General features: G+C 39.6%; 2 protein-coding genes across 4 annotated transcripts; one reads left to right on the plus strand and one right to left on the minus strand.

Annotated features, from left to right (window-relative positions):
- The first annotated feature begins 471 nt into the window (after positions 1 to 471).
- Positions 472 to 27,231, plus strand: ZNF738 (zinc finger protein 738). Of its 3 annotated transcripts, none has more exons than XM_063719999.1 (5): positions 472 to 666; positions 3,277 to 3,367; positions 16,817 to 16,945; positions 17,448 to 17,546; positions 24,675 to 27,231. In XM_063719999.1, the coding sequence occupies exons 1-5, from the start codon at positions 664 to 666 to the stop codon at positions 26,723 to 26,725; spliced, it is 2,373 nt and encodes a 790-aa protein (XP_063576069.1). In that variant the 5' UTR covers positions 472 to 663; the 3' UTR covers positions 26,726 to 27,231. The 3 variants fall into 3 exon arrangements, with proteins under 3 accessions (XP_063576069.1, XP_063576070.1, XP_063576071.1); XM_063720001.1 differs by lacking the exon at positions 24,675 to 27,231 and adding an exon at positions 18,970 to 19,576 and having other exon boundaries at positions 484 to 666; positions 17,451 to 17,546; XM_063720000.1 differs by lacking the exon at positions 3,277 to 3,367 and having other exon boundaries at positions 473 to 666; positions 16,819 to 16,945; positions 17,451 to 17,546.
- On the minus strand, positions 23,006 to 23,727 carry LOC134760698 (iron-sulfur cluster assembly 1 homolog, mitochondrial-like). The gene is made up of 2 exons (XM_063720042.1): positions 23,598 to 23,727; positions 23,006 to 23,286 (listed from the first exon to the last, which is right to left on the minus strand). Exons 1-2 carry the CDS (start codon positions 23,725 to 23,727, stop codon positions 23,018 to 23,020), a joined length of 399 nt encoding a protein of 132 aa, XP_063576112.1. The 3' UTR covers positions 23,006 to 23,017.

Raw genomic sequence — 27,231 nt, forward strand, 5'->3', positions numbered from 1 at the left:
TACTTCCAAAGTGCTAGGATTACAGGTGTGAGACACCGTGCTGGCCGCTGGTTTCTTTTTAATTTTCTAGTTTGGCTACTAGAAAATTCAAAATTCACATGTGGCTCACATTTTATTTCAGAGGATTACCTTCTTTTTAAAATCTCAGGCTGCCTGCTCAAAGGACCATAAATGCCAGGAAGGTAAAAAACCTGAAATTTTAAAACATTTGTTATTATATCCTTTTCATTTATGTATAGCCATATGATATATTATTTACAAGTGCATATGACCTTATACACAAGGTTGAATGCAAATACCCTTGGGAGGAAGCCCTGCCTGAAAAGGCTGCAGCCTAGGCGGTCACTCATTCTTCATTCAGCCCAGCATCTAATTACATCTTCTATCAGTCAGGGCCTGAGAGGGTGGGGTTTTAAACGTTATCCAATCAGCGACGCCGGGCTGGGAACTGTCCAATCAGGCACGCAGCTTGAGCGGAGAGGACGGCTTCCGGGATGTGGCGGGATTTGTCCGGTTCTTTGTCACTCGCTGCAGCTGGAGCTCCAGGTCTCGTCTTCGCTGCTCTGTGTTCTCTGCTCCTAGAGGCCCAGCCTCTGTGGTCCTGTGACCTGCAGGTATTGGGAATCCACAGCTAAGACGCCGGGACCCCCTGGAAGCCTAGAAATGGTGAGAGTGCGGGGTCCGACGTTCGGAGTGAGGGGTAGGGCTGGCTGAAACCGGTGGGAAGTGGCTGTGGCGGGACTCAGGCCTCCCCGCAGTCAGCTCCACAAACTGCACCCCGAGTTCTCTTTGCCCAGCTCAGCCTCAGTCGCCTTCAGCCGTAAGATGGCCGTTGCGCCGACAGCCGGGCCCCGAGCGTCCTGTCTCTTCCCTGCATAGTGATTGCCTGGAGCCCTCTCTGGGGATCTCTGCACCCGCAGCGCCGCTTCTCTACCGGATTGTGCAGGGACCGTGGGAGGGTCGTCAGGGGAGAATCCTGACTTGAGGTGCGGGTTCATGAATGGGAAGAGGTTTGTTCCGTGGGGTTCCCATTTACTGTTATCTCCTATTAAAAGTTAATGGTAGTCGCTGCAAAAATATTAGAAGAATTTAATCAAAGAGTGGTTCTAGGCCGGGCGCGGTGGCTCACACCTGTAATCCCAGCACTTTGGAAGGCCGAGGTGGGCGGATCAGATGTCAGGAGATCAAGACCATCCTGGCTAACACGGTGAAACCCCGTCTCTACTAAAAATACAAAAAATGAGCTGGGCGTGGTGGCGTGCGCCTGTAGTCCCAGCTACTCAGGAGGCTGAGGCAAGAGAATGGCGTGAACCCAGGAGGCAGAGCTTGCAGTGAGCCGAGATCGTGCCACTGCACTCCAGCCTGGGCAACAGAGCGAGACTCTTGTCTCAAAAAAAAATTAACTGATTAAATAATGTAATCAAAAAGTGGTTCTAGAATTGTAGAGCACCAAGCTGTGGTTTGTAGTTTGTGGTCTATGGGAGAGGCTTGAAAGAAAGTCTTTTGTAAAATGCATGATGAAGAAAACCAAATTTAGTAATTGGTTAGGTACAGTTACGTGGTTTCTTAATTTGTACATTAAAGGTGAAAATTTCCGGGTTATGTAATCGGAGCTCAATTGGCAGTTTATAGTAGGTGAAGCCTGAATTTTGTTTCTCTGAATGTAGTAATTAAAAATAATGTGCCTGAGTTAGATTTTTTTTAATTAAAGTAGGAACCCAGAGACTAGAGACACCTCAGTCTAATTGACTGCCACTTAATTATTTTCACACTCCACAGGGAACTGATTTTCTGCTGCACTTTTCACCTGGGTCCCAAGCAGGGTCTTAAGTCTAACCCCCATCCCCCATTTCTCCAGCCTCACTCTGGCTTGCAGTAAGATACTAAATTTCCAATTTCTTCTGGGGTTCCCAAATGCCAGCTTTTCCTCCCTAATTCACATTATCACGTATTTGTGGGTTTTTTTGTTTGTTTTGTTTTGTTTTTGAGATGGAGTCTCGCTCTGTCTCCCAGGCTGGAGTGCAATGGCGCGATCTCGGCTCACCACAACTTCCGCCTCCCGGATTTAAACAATTCTCCCGCCTCAGCCTCCCTAGTAGATGGGATCACAGTGCGCGCCATTATACCTGGCTAATTTTTGTGTTTTTGGAAAGACGGGGTTTCACCATGCTGGCCAGGCTGGTCTCGAACTCCTGACCTCAGGTGATCCGCCCGTATCAGCTTCCCAAAGTGCTGGGATTACAGACGTGAGCCACTGGGCCTGTCCACTTATTTTGTAGTGTACTTTTTTATACCATATTTTAATTAATTATTTTTTGGCAAAGCATTAAATGGTGCTTTTTTCTTTTCTTTTTTTTTTTTTTTGAGACGGAGTTTCGCTCTTGTTGCAAAGGCACATTCTCAGCTCACCACAACCTCCGCCTCTGGGTTCAAGAGGTTCTCATGCCTCAGCCTCCTGAGTAGCTGGGATTACAGGCATGCACCACCACGCCTGGCTGATTTTGTATTTTTAGAAGAGATAGGGTTTCTCCATGTTGGTCAGGCTGGTCACGAACTCCCGACCTCAGGTGATCCGCCCGCCTCGGCCTCCCAAAGTGCTGGGATTACAGGCGTGAGCCACTGCGCCCTGCATAAATGGTGTTTTGGGGGTTTTTTGGTTTGTTTTTTGTTTTGAGACGGAGTTTCACTCTTGTTGCCCAGGCTGGAGTGCAGTGGCATGGTCTCGGCTCACTGCAACCTCTGCCTCCGGGGTTCAGGCGATTCTCCTGCCTCAGCCTCCGCGTAGCTGGGATTACAGTCATGTGCCAGGCACCACGCTCGGCTAATTTCTTTTTAGTAGAGACAGGGTTTCTCTATGTTGGTCAGGCTGGTCTCCAACTCCAGACCTCAGGTGATCCGCCCACCTCTGCCTCCCAAAGTGTGGGGATTACAGGCGTGAGCCACCACACCAAGACAAATGGTGCTTTTAAGAAGGTTTGTTATCTGTTTGTAAATATTTTCCATGAAAAGAAAGCAAATAATAATCCCCTGACACTGTGTTGCAGAAAATCTCTGTCTTTTCCTTTTATCTTTCTAGGCACAGAGTTGTTATCGGAATTTTTTTGGGTCAGAGTTCTGCTTTGGAAAATTTATGGGGTGATGTGTCCTCAGCCACCGTTTAGTTTTTTCCTGGTCCTGGGTTTCAGTATTATCTGGGGATAAACCGAGATATCTGCCATGGTTATGTCAGCTAGAGTGTCTAGTGGATATCAGCTTCTGGTTTATTTTCTCCCATAGGACGGCCTGAGGTATGGAGTGTATCCTGTCAAGGGGGCAAGTGGATACCCTGGGGCTGAGAGGAATCTTCTGGAGTACTCTTATTTTGAAAAGTTAACCCCTTCATATGTTAAAATTGTCTTTGGGACCAGCTTGACAAACATGGAGAAACGCCGTCTCTACTAAAAATACAAAAAACTTAGCCAAGCGTGGTGGTACATGCCTGAATTTCCAGCTACTCGGGGTTGCTGAGGCAGGACAATCACTTGAACCCGGGAGGCAGAGGTTGTGGTGAGCAGAGATCCTGCCATTGCACTCTAGCCTGGGCAACAAGAGCGAAACTCCGTCTAATAATAATAATAATAATAATAATAATAATAATAATAATGAATAAATTGTCTTCTACCAACCCAGCTTCCATTTCATGGAGACATTGTTTATCAGCCAATCAGATGCTGGTAATGAGGGGAAAACACAAATAACTTCCGCCCCCTGGATTCCGTAAGGGAGCAGAAGAATAATGAAATAAATATAGTAAAAGAAAAAGAGTAAAAAAACAGTGAAAAATATGTGACCAAAAAAATAGTATCCCGAAAGACAAACAACAAAAGCAACAACAAACTGACTCCAGTGAGATGGTGTAAGAGCTTGCAAAGTAAAATGCACCTGGGGCAGTCACTGAAAAATAGTGCAGTGTCTCCTGAATGGGTGGTTCTTGAGCACATAATTGAGCAGGAGTGGGTGGAAGGATCTCTTAAGTGATTGAATGGCCTGACTTGAAACATGAGTCAGACACATCTGTTATTTAACCAGCACTGCCATTCCTGGATTTGTCACCTTGAAGAGATTTGTTCACTTATTTTCACCTGTTTTTTAGCTGTAAGTTACATTACATTAGTAGGGCTTGAAAGGTAGAAAAATATTTACAAACGGCATAAAAGATGTGGGATTCAAAAAAATTCATCATATATTTCATTTGTTAAAAATTTTCACTTAGCTTTTTCTTTCCCAGAGTGAGTTTACAAATTTTCTCAGGTGTGGTTTTTTATGGCTGGGTGATTTCAAACAGAATTTCAAGCTTAGCTTTTAGAATGCTACCAAGAAAAAGAAGAAGAAAAATCTCTATTCCATTTTTGCGTAGAAAATGAATACATTTCCACAAGAAAATGTGGTAGATAATTGGTGAGTTACATAGATTCATAAAAACATCAGTTCCTTTTTTTCACAGGGTAAATTTTTGACAGTGAATATCTCTGTTCAAATTCTGTTATCTTGATTTCCGAGTTTTATGCTAAATTTTATGAGATGAAACTTGGTACTGCCTGGAAGTGTTTCCACATGACTAAATGTTTGCTGCATGATTTTTAATGGAATTAATAAAATAAAACATTTATTTTCTGAAAGAAATACTTTTGCTTTTCTTATTAAGGTATAAAATGTAGGCACCTTAAAATTTTCTTTCCTTATATAAACACTGTGTTTGACTAATTTTTTTGGATTTTTCAAACAGTTAGTTTCAAAAACCAAGTGAGGAACAGTAACATGGAAATTAAAGCTTGAGCCCAGTGACTCAGAGATAAGGCTTATATTGACACTGCAAAAGTAGGTTATTAAAGGTCCAGTTAGTTTTTTCTGGAAAGCCTCTCCTGCAGATGTTCTAGCCTGCTCACTGCAGTCATGGAAGAAGCCTTTCTGCTGACAGAAGCTACAGAGTCCTGGAAAGCTACAGGCAGATGAGTTAAGGTTAAGACAAAAGGGGACTGGGAGGGTCTTACTGACCATGTAGTTGTTTTAAGGCAGTTTCTAGACTTTGTAATATGTTACAAAGTTAGATTTCTGTTAAAAAATTTGAATTCCAGACCCAGGCACAGTGGCTCATGCCTGTAATCCCTGCACTTTGGGAGGCCAAGGTGGGCGGACCACCTGAGGTCAGGAGTTTGAGACCAGCCTGACCAATATGTTGAAACCCCATCTCTACTAAAAATACAAAAATTAACTGGGTGTGGTGGTGGGTGCCTGTAATCCCAGCTATTCTGGAGGCTGAGACAGGAAAAATGGTTCAACCCAGGAGTCGGAGGTTGCAGTGAGCCAATGCGGTGCCACTGCACTCCAGACTGGGTGACAGAGTGAGACTCCATTTCAAAAAAAAAAAAAAATTGAATTCTAAAGCCGGGCATGGTGGCTTATGTCTGTAATCCCAGCACTTTGTGAGGCTGAGGCGGGCATACCACCTGATGTCAGGAGTTCGAGACGAGCCTGACCAATATGGTGAAACCCCATCTCTACTAAAAATACAAAAATTATCCAGGCGTGGAGATGTGCACCTGTAGTCCCAGCTACTTAGGAGCCTAAGACAGGAGAAATGCTTGAACCCAGGAGATGGAGGTTGCAGTGAGCCAAGATCATGCCACTGCACTCTAGCCTGGGCAACAGAGCAAGAAACCATCTCAAGAAAAAAAAAAAATTCAAACACAGGATTGCAACAGGAGGAATGCCAATTATAAAAACTTTAAGGAACGCAATTTTAGGTAGACAATGGCTTTTTTTCATAGAGTGGAACCTACAAGATTAGAAAGAATGGAGGGGACTGGCAAATGGGGGTTAAAAAATCAGATTTCAGATCAGAGAATGTTTTATCCTGAAGTCAGCATATTCTTAGGAGGGATATAGAATGAAATTGTATAATGGCTCAGATTGAGAGTAGCTCAAAGTTCAGTAGCCTGTGAAAAATTTTATTTAGACCACTGAAGACAAATACAGCTGACTCTTTTAATGAGAAAAAGAAGAAAAGGTGCCAAGTTTTTACCAAAAAAGGGTCCCAATCCAAACCCCAAGAGAGAGTCCTTGGATTTCACTCTAGAAAAGATTCTGGGTGAGTTCGTAGAGTAAAATTAAAGCAAGTTTATTAAGAAAGTAAAGAAATAAAAGAATTGCTTACTCCACAGGCAGAGCAGTCTGGAGGCCTACTGGTTGCCCATTTTATGGTTCTTTCTTTTTTTTTGAGACGGAGTCTCACTCTGTTGTGAGGCTAGAGTGCAGTGGCATGATTTCAACTCACGGCAACTTCTGCCTTCTGGGTTCAAGCGATTCTCCTGCCTCAGCCTCCTGAGTGACTGGGACTACAGGCGTCCACCACCACACTGAGCTAATTTTTTTCTCCACTACAACCAGCTAATTTTTTTTTTATTATTATTTTTAGTAGAGACAGGGTTTCACCATGATGGCCAGGATGGTCTCCATCTCTTGACCTCATGATCCGCCCACCATGGCCTCCCAAAGTGCTGGGATTACAGGTGTGAGCCACTGCACCCGGCCAGTTATTTTCTGGATTGTTTGCTAAACAAGGGGTGGATTATTTATCCCCATTTTAGACCATATAGGGTAACTTCCTGATGTTTTCATGGCATTTGTAAACTGTCATGGCACTGGTGGGAGTGTAGCAGCGAGGATGACCAGAGGTCACACTCATTACCATCTTGGTTTTGTTCGGTTTTATCCTGCTCTTTACTGCAAGCTGTTTTGCCAGCCAGGTCTTTATAACTTGTATCCTGTGCTGACCTCCTATCTTATTCTGTGACTTAGAATGCCTAACCATCTGGGAATTCAGCCCAGTAGGTTTCAGCCCTATTTTACCCACCCCCTATTCAAAATGGATTTGCCCTGGTTCAATACGCCTCTGACATTTCCCCCCCTCTTTTGTACAAAAAAAACCCCCTTAATCATAAGGGTTACAGAGGAATGAAAATTCATCTTCTGTACCTACTTCATGCTGTATAGGGGTGATGATATTCTTGCTTAGCTATTAGAGTCTTTTGTATCTGAGATAGAGAGGAGCTCAGTCAAAACTCATCAGTATGGTGAGGGCCATTCATAACTCTGAGTTTCAAAAAAGGGGTTATCTCAAAGATCAATAAGTGTTTAATTTAAGAAAACTTCTAGGCTGGGCATGGTAGCTCATGCCTGTAATCCCAGCACTTTGAGAGGCTGAGGTGGGTGGGTTGCTTGAGGAAAGGAGTTCAAGACCAGCCTGGCCAACATGACGAAACCCTGTCTCTACCAAAAATACAAAAAATTAACCAGGCATTATAGGCATGGTAGGCCATGCCTATAATCCCAGGTACTTAGGAGGCTGAGGCAGGAGAATCGCTTGAACCCAGGAGGCAGAGGTTGCAGTGAGCCAAGATTGCGCCACTGCACTCTAGTCTGGGTGACAGAGGGAGACTCCATCTCAAAAAAAAAAAAAAGAAAACATCCAGAAAGTTTATCCTGCATTTCTACACACAGAGTACAACTGCAATATATTTTACAAGTTCAGGCAGCCGCTTCTTGGTAGCAAAAGGATCGTTTCCAGATGTCCTATCAGCTCTCAAGTTTCCCCTTTTGGAGGGGAAAAAGCTCCCCATGTCCCATGGTCCTATAGATGCCTAATTCTGTCACTCATAGACACCAGCAAACAGTGCAAGACAGATTAATCCAAAAAGAATAGCAATTAACATCCAGTGGTGTGAAACCAGTTCTTAGTTGAGAGAGACTTTACTGAGAACAGTCTCTAACCTTCTAAATCTTAGGAAAGACTATAACCTTCCTAAGTTGGGCCTTGAGTCCAAGTACAGTCGAGCATCCTTGCCTTATTTTAGAGGCTCCTTTAACCCACGCTGTCATAGGAGAGACTCTGACTTTCCTAAGTTGTGCCTCCAACCTAATCTCATCCTTTACCCAGGTATATGGACTCAAAGTCAGCCAATTGGTATCCACAGATAATTCTTCTGGGGGAGGGACAGAGGTCTCTTTGGTATAGTCCTTTTGTGGTTGCCAGGAAAATGTTAGTAGAAAGAAGTCTTGATCCATACCCCAAGAGAGGGTTCTTGCATCTTGCTCAAGAAAGAATTCAGGGCAAGTCATAAAGTGAAAGCAAATTTATTAAGAAAGTAAAGAAATAAAAGAAAAGGCTTTCTCCATAGGCTGGTTATGCATTTTTATGGTTATTTTTTAATTATATGCTAAATAAAAGGTGGATTATTTATATATCTCCTTTGTAGACCTTTATGATGTAACATCCTGATGTTGCCATGGCATTTGTAACCTCTCATGGCACTGGTGGGAGGGTAGCAGGGAGAATGACCAGAGTTCACTCTCATCACCATCTTGGTTTTGGTGGCTTTTATCCCACTTCTTTACTGCAAGCTATTTTATCAGCCAGATCTTTGTGACCTGTATCTTGTGTTGACCTCCTATCTCATCTTGTGACTTAGAATATCTAACCATCTGGAAATGTAGCACGGTAGGTCTCATCCTTATTTTACTCAGCCCCTATTCAAAATGGAGGCTGTGTACCTCTGACAGATTCTGTGTCTGGCTATGTAATAAATAAGGAAAGAGAGCACCATCTAAGTCATAATGGGAAGGGTATTTCTTTCTATAAACTGTTCCTGGAGAACACAAAGAATGAAGAATTTTATTAATCACAGCTATTTACTAGGGTTATGTATGTGTTTCATCTTTCTACATCTTTTTTTGTCCTATACATTTCTTCTATTTGAGTTTTCCTGAGCTGTATATTTTATAATAAACTGGTAAACATAACTACAGTGTTTTTCTGAGTTCTGTGAGTAGCTCGATCAGATAATTGAACTTGAGAAAGGGCTCAGGAGTCCCCAGTTTTTAAACAGTAGCTCAGACACATAGATGGGCCTATGGGGTTTGTGACTGGCATCTGCAGTGAGGACAATGTTGTGAGACAGCCCTGAATCAGGGTCTGTGCTGACTCTGGGTGGTGTCAGAATTCAAATGTTAGACATTGAGTTGGTGTTAGAGAATTGCTTGGTGTTCAGCAAATGCTACAGATTTGGTGCCAGAAGAAAGATATCACAGAGGCCTGGCCTGCAGTGGAACTCCACGTGTCTGAAAATGGAAGGCTCTGCTCTCCTGTACACAGACTGTCATACTGCCCATTGTCCTGTGATTCCAGGTCTCCTTAGGGTGAGAGAATGAAAACTCAGAGGAAAGGAGATCTAATGACAGACCCTCTGTCTCACAGCTGCCACCACTGGATTCCCACCCACTCACAAACACACCCACTAGACATTGATGTGTCCACACTCCTCCCAGGACTAGGCATCACCTTCAGGAACTTTACCACAGCATATTTGATCCTAGGGTTTCTTGCCAAAAAGACACAAAAGTGTCTACAAGTCTTCTGGCATATCTCCACCCCCAGACACTGAATCTGCAGCAGTAACCTGTTTTCTCCATCTACCTAGCATTATGGAGCACCTGTTCATAATCTCATCTGCCTGCAAGGACACAGAAATAAATCAGAGTACAGCCCCACCGGGACCACTATCTGTAGAACAAATAGTTCTTTCCAGTTATATTGCACTCTTCTGCATGCCTGGGTTTTTCTTTTCTTAACTTTTCTTTTTGGTTCAGGCATACACGTGCAGGTTTGTTATATAGGTAAAATTGTTTCATGGGGATTTGTTGTAGATTATTTTGTCAGTGAGTTCCTAAACATAGCACCAAAGAGGTATTTTTTTCTGATCCTCTTTGTCCTTTTATCCTTCATCCTCAACTAGGCCTTCCATGACTGTTCCTTCTTTATATCCATGTGTTGTTATTATTTAGCTCTTCCTTATAAATGGTAATATGCATTTGGTTTTCTGTTTTGCATTAATTTTCTAAGAATAATGGTCTCCAGCTCCATCCATGTTGCTGCAAAGGACTTAATCTTGGTATTTTTTGTTTGTTTGCTTGTTTGTTTTTTGAGACGAATTCTTTTTTTTTTTTTTTTTTTTTTGAGACGTAGTTTTGCTCTTGTTGTTCAGGCTGGAGTGCAATGGTGCGATCTCGGCTCACTGCAGCCTCAGCCTCCCAGGTTCAAGCAATTCTGCCTCAGCTTCCCGAGTAGCTGGGACTACAGGTGCATGCCATCAAGCCCCGTTAATTTTTGTATTTTTAGTAGAGATGGGATTTCACCATGTTGCTCAGGATGGTCTCGATTTCCTGACCTTGTGATCTGCCCACATCGGCCTCCCAAAGTGTTGGAATTACAGACATAAGCCAACGTGCCCAGCCAGACAAATTCTTACTCTGTTGCTCAGGCTGGAGTGCAGTGGTGTGATTTCTGCTCACTGCAACCTCCACCTCCCAAGTTCAAGTGATTCTCCTGCCTCAGCCTCCCAAGTAGCTGGGATTACACATATTTGCCACAATGCCCAGCTAATTTTTTGTATTTTTAGTAGAGACGGGGTTTTAGTATATTGGCCAGGCTGGTCTCAAACTCCTGATCTTAAGTAATCCACCTGTGTTGGCCTCCCAAAGTGCTGGGATTACAGGCATGAGCCACAGCACCCAGCTTTGTGTTTTTATATGGCCACATAGTCTTCCATGATTTTTATGTACCATATTTTATTTTGATTAAATCTTTATTATTATTATTTTTTTTTTGTAGAGTGTCTCACTCTGTCATGTAGGATGGAGTGCAGTGGTGCGATCTTGGCTCACTTCAGCCTCAACCTCCAAGGCTCAAGGCTTAAGGAATCCTCCTACCTCAGCCCCTTAAGTAACTGGAACTATAGGCTCACACCATCACGCCTAATTTTTCTTTTTTATTTTTTGTAGAGATACGGCTTTGCCATGTTGCCCAGGCTAGTCCTTAACTCAAGCTAAGGCATTACACCTGCCTTAATCTCCTAAAGTGCTGGCATTACAAGCATGAGCCACCTCATGCTATCATATTATATTTTTTCAATCTAGTCTACCATCAATAGGCAGTTAGGTTTATTCCATATCTTTGTAATTGTGGACAGTGGTGAAATGAACATGCATGTTTTAAGTTTTGCATTTAAGTCTTCAATTCAGGTTGAGTTGATTTTTATATATAGTGTAAGGAAGGGGACCAGTTTCAATCTTCTACATAGTGCTAGCTAGTTATTCCAGCACTGTTTATTAAATACGGAATTCTTTTCACATTCCTGTCAGGTTTGTCAAAGATCAGATGGTTGGAGGTGTGTGGCATTATTTCTGGGCTCTCTATTCTGTTGCATTGTTCTATGAGTCTGTTTTTGTGTCAGTATAATGCTGCTTTGGTTACTGTAATGTAGTTTGAAGAGGGGCAATGTAATTGCTTCCAGCTTCATTCTTTTTTTTTTTTTTTTTGAGACATAGTCTCTCACTGTCTCCCAGCCTGGAGTGCTGTGGTGTGATCTCAGCTTACTGCAACCTCCACCTCCTGGATTCAAGCAATTCTCCTGCCTCGCCCTCCTGAGTAGCTGGGATTACAAGTGTATGCCACCATGCCTGGCTAATTTTTGTATTTTTAGTAGAGATTGGGTTTTACCATGTTGGTCAGACTGGTCTTGAACTCCTGACCTCATGATCCACCCACCTCGGCCTCCCAAAGTGCTGAGATTACAGGCTTGAGCCACCATGCCTGGACTATTGAAAGCTTTTTAAACAACTATTGAAATAACTTTGTGGTTTTTATCTTTAGTTGTGTTTATATGATGAGTAACATTTATTAATTGTATGTTGAACCAACCTTTTATTTCAGAGATACAGCCAAGTTGATCATAGTGCCTTAGCTTTTTGATGTTCTCCTGGATTCGGTTTGCCAGTATTTTGTTGAGGATATTTTCATCAATGTTCATTAAAAATATTGGCCTCAAGTTTTCTATTTTTTGTTTTATATTTGCCAGATTTTGGTATCAGAATAATGCTATTTTTATAGAATAAGTTGGAAAGAAGTCCCCTTTTCTCAATCTTTTGAAATAATATTAGTAGAAGTGGTACCAACTCTTATTTTTACATCTGGTGGAATTCAGCTGTAAATTTTTCTGATTCTTTGTTGCTTTTGGTGGGTAGGCTATTTCTTACTAATTCAATTTTGGAGCTCGTTATTGGTCTATTCAGAGATTCAGTTTCTTATTTGCTCAGTCTTTGGAGGATGTATCTTTGCTCCAAGGTTACAATCCTCAAACTTGGCCCAGATGAATTCTCTACTGATATTCACGTTGCCTCAGTTTTTTTCTTTTAGGTAGACATATTACTTAGAATGTGCTAGAGCAGCCTCTATGAAGGGATCTCTTCTTTGATTGTACTCTGCTTGCTGTACACCCAAGGATGCAGAGTCAGGTTGATCCCACCTAGAATCTGCACTTAAGTTCTAGCCTCTGTCTGGGATTTACAAGACAGGGCCAGACTTTGGATTGAGAATGTACTGAAAACCAACAGAAGGCATTTTTCTGTATTGTGAGATGTCAGTGTAGAAATCTTAAATCCCCCATTTGAGAGTGTGGCTCTTTAAGCTTTTCAATCTTGTTCAGTGACCTGCTACAGTTTGTGAGAGGCTCCCGGTGTAAATAGAATCTGATGATAGAATCTGTAAGTGTAAATAAGCATCTGAAGAATGAGAGATCAAGGCCACAAAGTATCCAGAGCCATGACCACAACTATACCTACCAATAATTGTGATATTGGAGTAAAGTATTATCGTCCTTCTTCTTACCCAAAAGCTAGCAAAAATCAGGATAGGTGATCCAGGTTTTAGAATCAGCCTGAGTTTCTCCAGCCTGGCTTATCACTGGGCCATCAGCCCTGGGTCACTGGGAATCCTCTCCTAATCACCTGGGTGTCCTTAAGACATTTGAGGATGTCAAGGGTAGAATTATGTCGGGCTAACAAGAACGATTAGTTCTGTTTCTGTCTCGTTGTAAGAGAAAGGCGACATCCTGTGTTTTTTTCCCCCTCATACAAGAGATAACTTTGGTTGTTACCCATATGAGAGTTTCTCAAGTTTTCTGGTACTAGGGTGAAAGACAAAGAGGAGGTCTGGTGACTCAAACAAACTAATTACTTCCATTTCATATGGTCATTCAAAAAATAGATGAAGCAGTCAAGGTCCCTACCATCCAGGAAATTTTAGTCTAGACTAGCAACTGGATACATGGTTGAATTAAGCATTATATGGTTGATACAGTGAATAGAAGTGTGCAAAAAAAAACTTGGTCCACTTCTTTTTAATATTGTTGTGACTTCTGAAGTTATCACCTGAAGGTATATTTATGGACTGAATAATTGTTATTATTATTTGTGTTTCTTTTACTTTTCTAAGAATACATATTTATCTTCTAATAAAATTATCCTAGAAAACTTTAAAAGATATGTTTAAATTGCTTATTAGTATACGTTACAAAATTGACAGCAGTGGCAAAAATAGATTAGTGTTACATAAACTCTGGGATTTAACTATTTTTTTTCTTTTTTCTTTTTTTCTTTTTTAGATGGAGTTTCGCTCTTGTTGCCCAGGCTGGAGTGCAATGGCACGATCTCAGCTCACCTCAACCTCCACCTCCCGGGTTCAAGCGATTCTCCTGCCTCTGCCCCCTGAGTAGCTGGGATTACAGGCATGCACCACCACCCCAGCTAATTTTGTATTTTTAGTAGAGACGGGGTTTCTCCATGTTGGTCAGGCTGGTCTTGAACTCCCGACCTCAGGTGATCCACCCACCTCGACCTCCCAGAATGCTGGGATTACAGGCATGAGCCACTGTGCCAGGCTGGGATTTAAGTTTTTCTTAGGTAAGCTTAGGAAAAACAGAATTGGAAATACTCCAGTGACGTAGAAAACAAATTCTACCTAGGTTCTTTTCCCTGCCCCAGTTCTGATCAGATTCACCATTTTTGGAGGCCTTATTTAGGTCTGGCCCCACTCTGGAATCTTTCCTTACAAAACTGATTTATAAAGATTCAAGTTTTTGGGGGTAAATCCTGCTGACTTTCTAGAGTTGCTGCTCACAATATCCTGAAAGCCAAAAGCAGATACGTAAGAAAAATAAACTATCCATTTTAAGATCTTAACTTTTAAATTTTGTAGTAAAGCCAGTACTTACAGAAACATTCCATTTAGCAAATTTTCTATTCCTGCAGATCTGGTAGCTGCTCTACAAGTCATAAACAAGTAAATATAAACACACAAAAAATTCTCTAAACTACATTCTAAATCCTGAGAATTATTGAACACTTAGTATGAACTTTCAAGGTGTTAGTAGGACATAATAACAAATAATAACACATAATGTGTTATTCCCAGCACAGTGCTCTGTAACATACTATTGAGCACATAGTATCTGCTTAATAAACAGTGCATTAGTTCATGTGTACATGTTGTTTTTTAAATGCAGACTTGTTCAGATATTGCTGCCTTCTGTGTCCTCTGTAAACTTTAGTGAGCCAACAAAGAATATGAAACTTTCCATTTTTTGTCTTTATTTGGGTGTCAGAAGTATTGTATTGTGACAAGAGTGTGGCATGTAAGGGACTCTGTGCTGTGCCTGCTTTCTCTAACTAATGCTAATAATGAGCCCAGGGGGAGCAACATCAACATTAACAGGGGACTTGTTTGAAACACCCATCCATGGACCCTTTCCAAACCTACAGAATCACATTACATAAAGTGGGACCAACATTACCAAGTGATTTTTGAGCTCATTAAAGCTTGAGAGGCAATGCTTAGCTAAGTGGTTATCAGCCTAGACTTCTCATTAGCATTACATGGCCAATTTGCAGAAATATCTTTACTTGTACCCTTTCCACAAGTTCTGTTTATTGTTCTAGGTGAAAGTATTCATGTTGTTTTAATTGTTTCTCATGTGATTCTAAGGTGAGGCCAGAATCAACTGTGTGGGGTTCAAGATACACTCATGAGAGTTAAGTTCCACCTTTGCACTAAAAGTTAGTCACAGGGACTGTTCTGTTTGGTTTTCATAGGGAGAGGTCAGTGTCACCCATATTTCCATTACTGTAGCAGAAATTGCTGGTGTTTGTGGCAAAAGCAGGCACCTGAAGACAGAAATAGAGAAACATATTTTTATATTCATCGAGCAGTTCATTGTTCCTGAATCTCTGCTGTTATAAAGGACAGAAATGGGTGGCCTTTTTCTGCAGGTCTTAGTTCTTTTTTCTGTGGCTGTGAGGCTAGCAGGTAAACAGGTGGTGCTGATACCTTTTAAGGAATTTTCTCAAGATGCAGGTGTAACTTCTCCAGAGAATGTTATCTGAAAAGCATTTCCAAGGATGTCGAAAGAGGAAAAATGGCTTTTTTTCTTTTTTTTTTTTTAGCTAAACATGTCTCAGATGAAGAGCTGTGTCCACTCTGCCTCCTGGAGTGCGATGCATTTAGTCCTTGCAAACCTTTACTTCTCTACTTGTGTTTCTTTCCCCTAATGAGTTTAACTACTTTAAAAAATTCCTGTGATAGTCAATGGTCTCTGCAAAATATTTCACGCCTATATCCCAGAGCCTTCTCTACACTTTCTAAATCATGACTTCTTATATGCCATGCAGAATTCTTACCATGAATTTTTGATCTGCAATATTAAAAATGTTTCCCTTGTTGCTGTTGAACATGGGAAGATATGGATACTCAAGATTCCTATTGGGGGAACGTCCTTAGTAAAGATGGAGAACATGTAATGTTGAGGTTTCATATGTGTTCTTCATTAGCTCTATTCAGAACAGGATTAAGAAAATGCTTATTTAAACTGGATGGCATTTATTACCCTGAAAGTTCTGAAAAAAATAATTATTGTGAGATACCCACTTTCTAGGGTACTAAAGAAAGACTACTTTAAATTGTTATTAAAAATTACAGAACATAGAAGATATCTGCATCTTGAACTGTGCATAAAACTGATTTTTCTGTGTGGTTAAATTCAGACTATACTTTTTGGGGGGCAATATCTCAGTAATGAGGCTGTGTTCTTTGGTGTGCATCAACACATCACAAAAATTTGTCCCCATGCAGTTGATTTTAAATATACTTCAAGAGCTCTCAGAAATATTCATTTCACTATAGAGTTAATTATTTTTCTCCTCATTATTAAGTATTTTTTTATGTAGCTAAAGAAGTGCTGTGCACAAATCACCACATTTAATCTGTCAGCTGCTTTTCTTAGGTTTTCTTTGCGTATGTCTATCTTTGGAAAATGAAGACTCTTTGTTTACAGGTGAGAAAAATGGGGTAAAACACAGGCTCTTCCACTTACTGGATGTTTGACAAAATATTCTTTTTGGGCCAAACACATTGGCATTACTAGTGAGCTTGTTAGAAATTCAGAATCTCAGACTTTTATTTCACATCTTCTGAAAAAAAAATCTGCATAAGATCTCCAGTTTATTGTACACATTAAAACTTGAGAGGTGCCGTCTAACTGAACGTGTCATTTTTGCCTGAAAAATATGTACTACTCATTCTTTGTGATGCAAATATAACACTAAAAAATGTACATGTTTGTGTTCATGCCTTTGGTTTTTATACTTTATTGTTCATAAAATTATCATATATACAGTGGTATTGTGGATCTTATACCATTCTCTTCTTTCAGAGTTAGAGAGTACCTTAGAGAATATTTCTGTGTTTAAAATTGTTGGATGATTTTAGTCATTCCTGTAAGTCAGAACCAATTTTCTTTACTCTCTCATTTAACCTTAATTCAAATGATAAATTCTGCCCATGGACACTTGTAAATATGTGTGTGTGTGTGTGTGTGTGTGTGTGTGTTTCAGGGGCCGTTGACATTTAGGGATGTGGTCATAGAATTCTCTCAGGAGGAGTGGCAATGCCTCGACAGAGATCAGCAAGATTTGTATAGGAAAGTGATGTTAGAGAACTTCAGAAACCTGGTGTTCTTGGGTGAGAATAACTTTAATACACAATTCCTTATATACACTAAAAGTTTCATTTCTCCATTTTTGTAGAATAATTGTTGGTAGTTTATGCTTTGCATAAATACATTTCTGATGCCTGTTTTCAAAAAATCGTGAGGAATTATCCATGTAGAAAAAAATTTCCTCAAGATGTTTTATCTTAACCTGAACTTTTTGCATTCCTGAGCTGGTCTGTACCCTTCACTCTAGAGTAGTGGTAATCTCAGAAATTTAGTAGTATAAAATATTGTTGCCCATATGTTAAAATCTATTTGCCACCAATAATTTTTGATTCATGAGCACTGAGTAGCAAAATTAAGGACCTACAAATTTAAAATATTTTCTTAATGCTAAGAACTTTCTGTCATTAAATAGTATTTTGGGATGAATTTTCTAGAATATTCTATTACCTCCTCTTTACTAAGCACAGTAATAGGTAGGTAATTAGAGAATATGAGCAAGATTCATGTTATTTATTTTTAATAAAGCAGGTATTGATGTCTCTAAGCCAGATCTGATCACCTGTCTGGAGCAAGGAAAAGATCCCTGGAATATGAAGAGACACAGTATGGTAGCCACACCCCCAGGTAGGTGAGAGTGAATGAAACAGTTGACATAGATGAAAGGTTAGAAGATTACAAAAAAAAAAAAGCAAGTCCCTATAATGTGATTTGGGAAGCTGTGTTCCAAAGCAAATAGATTCTGGGAAGCCTGAGGTGTGTTTTGTTTTTTTGTTTTCTTTTTTGTTGTTACTGTCACATAGGGCCATCTTCTGTCTTAGGCTTTTAAATTCTCTAAGGATTCTACTTTCCCTTCATTGATTTTCCTTCAAGTTTACAGTGAGAGCCAGAGTCCTCTTCATGGCATATAAGAGACTACACAATCTGACTGCATTTCCATTGTTTTGGGGGACACACGAATATCTGCATGATTTTGAGAAACTTTATGTTACACTATTTTTTTAGTTCTCTTTTGCATCACATCTAAAATGTGTGAGAGTAGTGGTCACTGTTCTATTGGTTTTTATGTTAATTTTCTGCACATTCCATCCTTTTTTTATTAGTATATTCTTGAAATATAGTCTGAAATTATAAAATATGATGTCTTTCTGCTTTGTTCTTTTCCCTCAAGATTGCTTTGGCTATTCAAAGTTTATTGTAGTTTTTTTGTTTTGTTTTGTTTTTTGTTTTGAGATGGAGTTTCACTCTTGTTGCCGAGGTTGGAGTGCAAAGGCTCCATCTTGGCTCATCGTAACCTCTGCCTCCAGCGATTCTCCTGCCTCAGCCTCCCGAGTAGCTGAGACTACAGGCATGCACCACCATGAGAGTTTTTAGTAAAAACTCTCATGTTTTTATAAAAAGTTTTATAAAAATTTTGTATTTTTAGTATACCTGCCTCAGCCTCCCAAAGTGTTGGGATTACAGGCGTGAGCCACTACACCCAGCCTTTTTTTCCATTTTATACTTTCATTCCGTTTTGGTCATAGAATGTAATTCATAAAATGTCAAATTTAACAAATTTTTAAGACTCCGTTTTTGGTCTAACAGGTGGTCTATCAAAGAGAATGTTGCATAAGCTATTGAGAAGGATATGTTTCCTCATATTCTTGAGGACTCTTCTCTATTTCTCTGTTAAAAATAATTGTACGGGCTGGGCGCGGTGGCTCATGCCTGTAATCCCAACACTTTGGGAGGCCGAGGCAAGTGGATCATCTGAGTTTGGGAGTTTGAGACCAGCCTGACCAACATGGAGAAACCCCGTCTCTACTAAAAATACAAAATTAGCCAGGCATGGTGGCGCATGCCTGTAGTCCTAGCTACTCAGGAGGCTGAGGCAGGAGAATTGCTTGAACCCAGGAGGTGGAGGTTGCCGTGAGCCGAGATCATGCCATTGCACTCCAGCCTGGGCAACAAGAGCCAACTCCATCTCAAAAAAAAAAAATTGCATTATACTGCCTTCAATTCCTCTCTTCACTTACTAATATTCTGTCTTGTTTTATTTTTATTACAGAAAGTGGGGTATTGAAATTTCCTACTATAATTATATTGCTGTCTAGGTGTTTCTTCCAGTCTGTCAATATTTGCTTTATATATTTGGAACCTTAGTGTGACATACACACAGACACACACACACATATACACACACACAAATTTGTCATAGGTTCCCAGTTAATAAACCTATTATTGTTTAATGTCCTTCTTTGTCTCTTTGCAGTTTTGACTTAAAGTAATTTATGTAAGATATGACAGTTTTTGACTTAAGATGTAGCTTTTGTAACACTATTTTGACCTCTTCTACTCTCATTTGATTAGTATTTGCATGCAATGTCTAAATCTATCGTGCCACCTTCAGTATGTTTTTATCATTAGATGTCAGCTGACCCTTGTAGAAAGGCAAATTGGATCTTGGTTTTTAATAATTTTAAATAAATTTCTTTATTGAAAGTGTGTCTATTGATTGGAAAGTTTTCTGAAACAAAGAGACTTACTAATTTTTTCTGTTGTTCTATTTGATTCTTGCATCTTTGTCCCACATTTTCTCTCTTTCTGTTTCTCTCTGTGGCTGTTTTATTTTTACTTTGATATGCTTTTACTTTTTTATTTTGTTTTCTGTATCTATACAGGCGTATTCTTTGTGGTACATGGGGGATAACATAAAACCTCTAAAAGATACAATGTATTTCAGTCTGGTTAAAAATGAACTTTAGTTGCATGCAAAAATTTTTTCTCATTACATATGTTCTCAGATTTGTCCTTGATGTTGCTAATTATATTTTTATTTGTATATTTATTAACAGATGTTTATAATGATTTCTATGCCTTTATCTTTCAAATTTTGGAGAATAATTAAAAATTTCTTCTGTGCCATTATGATAATGCTAAGAAGTTTATTTTTGTGTATGTGCATATCTTTCCCAGAAAATAATGTGTTTTAATATGATTTTGTGTTGCTTTGTTGAATCATCTTATTTTCATTGGAAGCAACGCTTTCAGCACCTTTTATATGTAAGGAAGTGCCAATGTACTTTATAAAATTTGGTTATTTTTGAAGTTTGTTTTCTTTTTATTTAGCAGGACAGATTTGGTGATGATATTATACTCACTTGATAACTGTTTTCTTCAGATTTGACTATATCACACAGTTTCCTTCTGTCCTGAAAAAGTTTTGTTGAGAATCCACTGGCTATCTAATCTCATAAGAGTATTCTTGCAAATAATATAACTTTTTTTTTTTTTTTGAGATGGAGTTTCACTCTTGTTCCCCAGGCCAGAGTGAAATGGTGAGATTTCACCTCACTGCGTCCCGGGTTCAAGCAGTTCTCCTACCTCAGCCTCCCGAGTAGCTGGGATTATGGGCATATGCCACCACAACTACACCCTGGCCAACCCCCTAAACACCACACTCCACATTAAACCCGAATGATACTTCCTGTTCCCCTACACAGTTCTATGATCTATCCCCAACAAACTAGGAGGCGTTCTAGCCCTCTTACTATCTTACTCATCCTAGCAGCATTTCCTGCACTCCATATATCCAAACAACAAAGCATAATATTCCGTCCACTAAGCCAATCCCTATATTGATTCCATCCAGCTAAGTTTGTATTTTTAGTAGAGACGGGGTTTCTCCATGTTGGTCAGGCTGGTCTCAATCTGCCGACCTCAGGTGATTCACCCACCTCAGCTTCCCAAAGTGCTGGGATTACAGGCTTGAACTACCGCGCCCAGCCAACACATCACTTTTATCTTGCAGCTCCCAAGATTCTCTTTTCTGTGACTTTTAAAATTGTGCTTACATATGTGTTTGATATAAATATCTTTGTATTCTAGTTTGTTTGTTGAGCTGCTTCATTTTTACATCATTTTTAAAAGATTTCTCAGTTATTTTTTATATTTTTTACCTCCATAATTTCTGTTTTTCTAATATTTTAAATATTTCTGTTCTTATTTCCAGTTTTCTGATTTTCTGTGGTTCTCTGTGTTCATATTTTACTCATTGAGTATTCAATTTATTTTCAATTTTTAGAATTAATGTATACATTTTTTATTTCTTTCTGAAAAATTTATAATAATTTTGTTGGAACTATATTGCCCTGTTGTATATATATTCTAATCTTTTATTAAAATTTGCACATTAAAAAAAGTTACCTGTCCCAGTCTTTATAATGTGGCTTTTTCCTGGCATACTTTGAACAATTGTCTGGGTTAGAGATTCTGAGAGTCTCTCAGACATATTCTTACAATGTGTCTTGCCTGAAATTTTGTGTTTATTTTTTAGTTAAGGAAATTATTCATCTTCTTTGTTAATAGTCAGTAATCACTCACTGCACCTGTTTTCTTTCTGTGGTCCTGCAGTCTCTTCACTGCTGTAACATTTACCTTTGATCTCAGCAGACTCAAACTGTCATTCCAAATTATACCACCATCTCTTTCAGCACTATATGTCATGGGTAACAGAAACCAGTGTCTTCAAAGGCCCCTACAAGAAAGTAATAAAGATATATGAGCCAGTATTTTACTTGTGTTTTTTTATTTTTTTATTTTTTTTTAAGGCCACATTTTTTAAATTGACAACTCAATCTCTACATACATACAGTATTGCATGAATTATAAGTGGATCAACAATTATATTATTGATGCAAACTCATGAGCATTTACATAAAACTACTGCTCTAGGTTTTGGTATGTTTTGTGCCAGCTACTTTAGTGAATAAAAGAAACATAAAGGAACTCAACTACTTGAATTCATGAGAATCAGCTTTCAATAAAAGCCTATGTGTCATCTCATAGAGTACTCAATATGTCAAACCCAGGAAAATCAGTAATTAAGTAACAAAAGGAACACTTATTAAGAAAATTTGGGGATAAAAATGTTAGGCTAAGATATTAAGAACTTTAGCTACTGGACTGAAGTACCAGAAAGTATATGCACACCGGGAATTTTAAGAAAAGATCCCCATATTCTCCTGCACAATGAGGACCACATTCCAAAAACATAATTCTGGGTTGTTACAGTGTCTTCTCTGCTACAAACCATAGTTTCAAAGATGAAAGAAACAAGATGGTAATTCACATAAAAGGGTTTTAAAATTCTTCCCACTCAAAATAAAAATAATATGATCTCCATCAAATTATAAAGAAATTCTATCAAAATAGTGACCAAATAAAGAAGTCAGACCATTTGCCTTCACTGACTGCCTCAGAGGGCAGAGAATGTGTCATCTACAAGGAAGAGGAGATGGGGGTAGAGTCCCCACTCTCCCCTGGCCTGTGGTGTGGGGGTGGACAGGAGTCCTTTGGCCTCCCTGGGGTTTTGCTTCCACACATAGGGAATTGAGGGAGGTGGGCTAGATGGCTTTAAGAGACCCCTCAACTAAAAGAATCAAAGTCAGCTTGAGATCCTATCTCTGAGCAGGCACATAAGGTGGCAAAAGAAATGAATTAAAAAACAGATGGATGATGTCTTTCTCACCTTTTAATACCATCACTGAGAACTAATCTGTACTATAGTTGAAGAAAATCTTAGCCCGGTACTATTAAAGGGTACACAATGAGGCATCTGACAATTAAATTTTTCATAAAAATGTATAAAAAGGCTATATTAAGTTTGGGTGGGAAAACAATGCACTACCATGTTACTACCAGCAGTCAGGACGTCCTGTCTCAGATTTTAGGAGTTGCCGATCTGGTTGGGAGAAATGCTGAGGGGGATGCATGTTCAAGCCATTAAGTAGAGAGCTAAGGAGTGCACACTGTTCAGGAAATGGATAAACAGGTGCCCAGGAAGGCAACTTTAATGAAACTCTTTCTAAAACAAAGGATGCAAGAGACCTAAATGATCCAAAGAGAGTGATGGCTTCTCATTTTCTGTCCCCTAATGAGAATACAAATATTTCTTCTGGGATCTAACACACTAGCTTCATTTTCAAGATGCATCACTTTATTTTCCTTACAAGGCAGCAGCACACTAAGGATGTGACAGTCACATGATTTCTGCAGTGAGCACCAAGGCTTCCAGGAGTTTTCTTGGAACCTACAGCCAGAAGAGTCCTGAGATTTCAAATATTAAAGCTTTCTCTACAGCCACAAGTCCCTTTGATGTTTGGGTTATTGAACACAAACTCACTGGATAATTTGTCTTCAACACAGTCCATTTCCGTTCCTAAAACTGTTAGCTTTGCTTTCTTTTTGATGAATACTCTGACTCCATCTTGAATAACTTCTTCATCAGAATCTCTTTTTGTCTTTGTATATTCTAGAGTATAAGAAAGGCCATTACAGCCACTGGTTTGGACACCAACTTTTACACCTACAAGCTCAGGATTACCTTTTTCTTTCTTTTTTCTTTTTTTTTTTTTGAGATGGAGTCTCGTTCTGTCACACTGGCTGCAGTGCAGTGGCGTGATCTCAGCTCACTGCAAGCTCCGCCTCCCGAGTTCACACCATTCTCCTGCCTCAGCATCCTGAGTAGCTGGGACTACAGGCACCTGCCACCATGCCTGGCTGACTTTTTGTATTTTTAGTAGAGACGGGGTTTCACTGTGTTAGCCAGGATGGTCTGGATCTCCTGACCTCACGATCCGCCCACCTCAGCCTCCCAAAGTGTTGGGATTACAGGTGTGAGCCACCATGCCAGGCTAGGCTTATCTTTAAGAAGTTGTTTTACCTTGTTTACTGCTGAAGGTGTCAGGGTGAGGGCGGCCTGGGTGGGCTGCAGCTTCCTCTTGCTCACAGCCTGGACAGTTGCCCGGACTAAGGAAGCTGACATCTTCACCATCCCAATGCCCCAGTGCCTCAGGCCAGAGCTCGGCTGCCTCAGCCTCTCTCCATGGACATGGCAGTTGCATTCTACTTGTGTTTTTTAAAAAATACATATATATAAAATGTTGGCAATTTACTTCTTTTTTTCTTTTTTCTTTCTTTTTTTTTTTTTTTTTTTTTTGAGATGTAGTCTCGCTCTGTTGCCCAGGCTGGAGTGCAATGGTGTGATTTTGACTCACTGCTACCTCTGCCTCCTGGATTCAAGCAATTCTCCTGCCTCAGCCTCTTGAGTAGCTGGGATTACAGGTTGAGTCACCACGCCCAGCTGGCAATTTACTTCTTTTTGTTTTTTTGAGATGGAGTCTTGCACTGTCACCCAGGCTGGAGTGCAATGGTGTGATTTCGGCTCACTGCAACCTCTGTCTCTTGGGTTCAAACAATTCTGCCTCAGCCTTCTGAGTATCTGGGACTACATGCACACACCACCATGCCCAGCTAATTTTTATATTTGTAGTAGAGACGGGGTTTCACAATGTTGGCCAGGATGGTCTCAATCTCCTGACCTCGTGATCCAAATGCTTCAGCCTCTCAAAGTGCTGGGATTACAGGTGTGAGCCACCACATCTGGGGCAATTTACTTCTAAAGGCATTATGTTATATTGGGGAGAAGGAACAGCTGTGTTGGGTAAATGTAACAAACTTTTTTTCTTCTGTGTGACTTTTTGCATTGTGCTCACTTGGGGTACTTTAAACATTTAACTCATTTACAATTTTTTCTCAGATGTATTTTGGTTAGTATGTTTTTGTTATGTATGTCTATAAAAAATTAGGGCCTTTGGTATTTTGCTGTATCATCTTGTATATGTAGTTTGTATAATGTTATAGTTTAGATTTGTAATCTATATTTATCTGAGTCTAGTAAGTGGAGTAATTTGATATTTTTATTTCTTTCAGTTAAATATTCTCATTTTGCCCAGGAACTTTGGCCACAGCCAGGCATAAAAGATTCTTTCCAAAAAGTGATACTGAGAGAATATGGAAAATATGTACATAAAGATTTACAGCTAAGAAAAGGCTGTAAAAGTGTGAATGAGTGTAATGTACAAAAAGAAGGTTATAATGAACTAAACCAGTGTTTGACAACTACCCAGAGCAAAATATTTCAATGTGATAAATATGTGAAAGTCTTTCATAAATTTTTAAATTCAAATACACATAAGACAAGACATACTGGAAAGAAACCTTTCAAATGTAAAAAATGTGGCGAATCATTTTGCATGCTTTTACACCTAAGTCAACACAAAAGAATTCATATTAGAGAGAATTCTTACCAATGTGAAGAATGTGGCAAAGCCTTTAAATGGTTCTCAACCCTTACTAGACACAGGAGAGTTCATACTGGAGACAAATCCTACAAACATGAAGAACGTGGAAAAGGTTTTAACCAGTCCTCACCTCTTACTAGACATAAGGTAATTCATGCCGGAGAGAAATACTACAAAAGTGAAAAGTGTGGCAAAGATTTTAAACAGTCCTCACACCTTACTAAACATAAGATAATTCATGCTGGAGAGAAACCCTACAAATGTGAGGGATGTGGCAAAGCTTTCTGCCAGTTCTCATACCTTACTAAACATAAGATGATTCATACTGGAGAGAAACCCTATAAATGTGAGGAATGTGGCAAAGCTTTTAACTGGTACTCACACCTTACCAGACATAAGATAATTCATACTGGAGAGAAACCCTACAAATGTGAAGAATGTGGCAAAGCCTTTAATGTATTCGCAACCCTTACTAGACATAAGATAATTCATACTGAAGAGAAACCCTACAAATGTGAGGAATGTGGCAAAGCTTTTAAACAGTCCTCAAACCTTACTACTCATATGAAAATTCATTCTGGAGAGAAACCCTACAAATGTGAAGAATGTGGCAAAGCTTTCTTCCGATTCTCGTACCTTACTACACATAAGATAATTCATACTGGAGAGAAACCCTACAAATGTGAGGAATGTGGCAAAGCTTTTAACTGTTACTCCTACCTTACTGCACATAAGATGATTCATACTGGAGAGAAACCCTACAAATGTGAAGAATGTGGCAAAGCTTTCTACCGATTCATTTACCTTACTACACATAAGAGAATTCACACTGGAGAGAAACCCTACAAATGTGAAAAATGTGGCAAAGCTTTCTACCGATTATCTTATCTTACTACACATAAGATGATTCATACTGTAGAGAAACGCTACAAATGTGAGGACTGTGGCAAAGCTTTTAACTGGTACTCACGCCTTACTACACATAAGAGAATTCATACTGGTGAGAAACCTTACAAATGTGAAGAATGTGGCAAAGCCTTTAGTGTATTCTCAACCCTTACTAAACATAAGATAATTCATACTGGAGAGAAACCCTACAAGTGTGAAGAATGTGGCAAAGCCTTTAATGTATTCTCAACCCTTACTAAACATAAGAGAATTCATAATGGAGAGAAACCCTACAAATGTTTAGAATGTGGCAAAGATTTCTACCAATTCTCATACCTTACTACACATAAGATGATTCATACTGGAGAGAGACCCTACAAACATGAAGAAAGTGGCAAAGCTTTTAACTGTTCCTCACAAATTACTAGACATAAGATAATTCATACTGGAGAGAAATCCTACAAATGTGAAGAATGTGGCAAAGCTTTTAAAAAATCCTCAAACCTTACTAATCATAAGATAATTCATACTGGAGAGAAACCCTACAAATGTGAAGAATGTGGAAAAGCTTTTAACCAGTCCTCAACTCTTACTAGACATAAGAGAGTTCATACTGGAGAGAAGCCCTACAAATGTGAAGCATGTGGCAAAACTTATAACTGGTCCTCAAACCTTACTAAACATAAGAAAATTCATACTGGAGAGACACCCTACAAATGTGAAGAATGTGGCAAAGCTTTTAACCAATCTTCAACCCTTACTATACATAAGATAATTCATAATGGAGAATAACACTACAAATGTGAAAAACGTGGCAAACCTTATAACCAGTACTCATACTTTACTACACATAGGAGAATTCATATGGAAGAGAAATTCTAAAATGTGAAGAATGTGGCAAAGGCTTTGACTGGTCTTCTACCCTTCCTAAAGATAAAAGAGTTTGACTGGGTTTGGTGGCTCATGCCTGTAATCCCAGCACTTTGGGAGGCTGAGGCAGGCAGATCACCTGGTCAAGAGTTCAAGACCAGCCTGGCCAATATGGTGAAACCCCATCTCTACTAAAAATATAAAAAATTATCCAGGTGTAGTGGTGCACACCTGTAATCCCAGCTACTCTGGAGGCCTAGGTGGAAGAATCGCTTGAACTCAGGAGGTGGAGGTTGCAGTGAGCTGAGATTGCTCCACTGCACTCCAGCCTGGATGACAGAGAGAGACTCTATCTCAGAAAAAAAAAAAAAAAAGATAAGAGAGTTCATGCTAGAGAGGAACCCTGCAAATGTGAAGAATGTGAGAAA

The sequence above is a fragment of the Pongo abelii genome, chromosome 20 (genome assembly GCF_028885655.2).
Source record: "Pongo abelii isolate AG06213 chromosome 20, NHGRI_mPonAbe1-v2.0_pri, whole genome shotgun sequence".
Lineage (NCBI taxonomy): Eukaryota > Metazoa > Chordata > Mammalia > Primates > Hominidae > Pongo > Pongo abelii.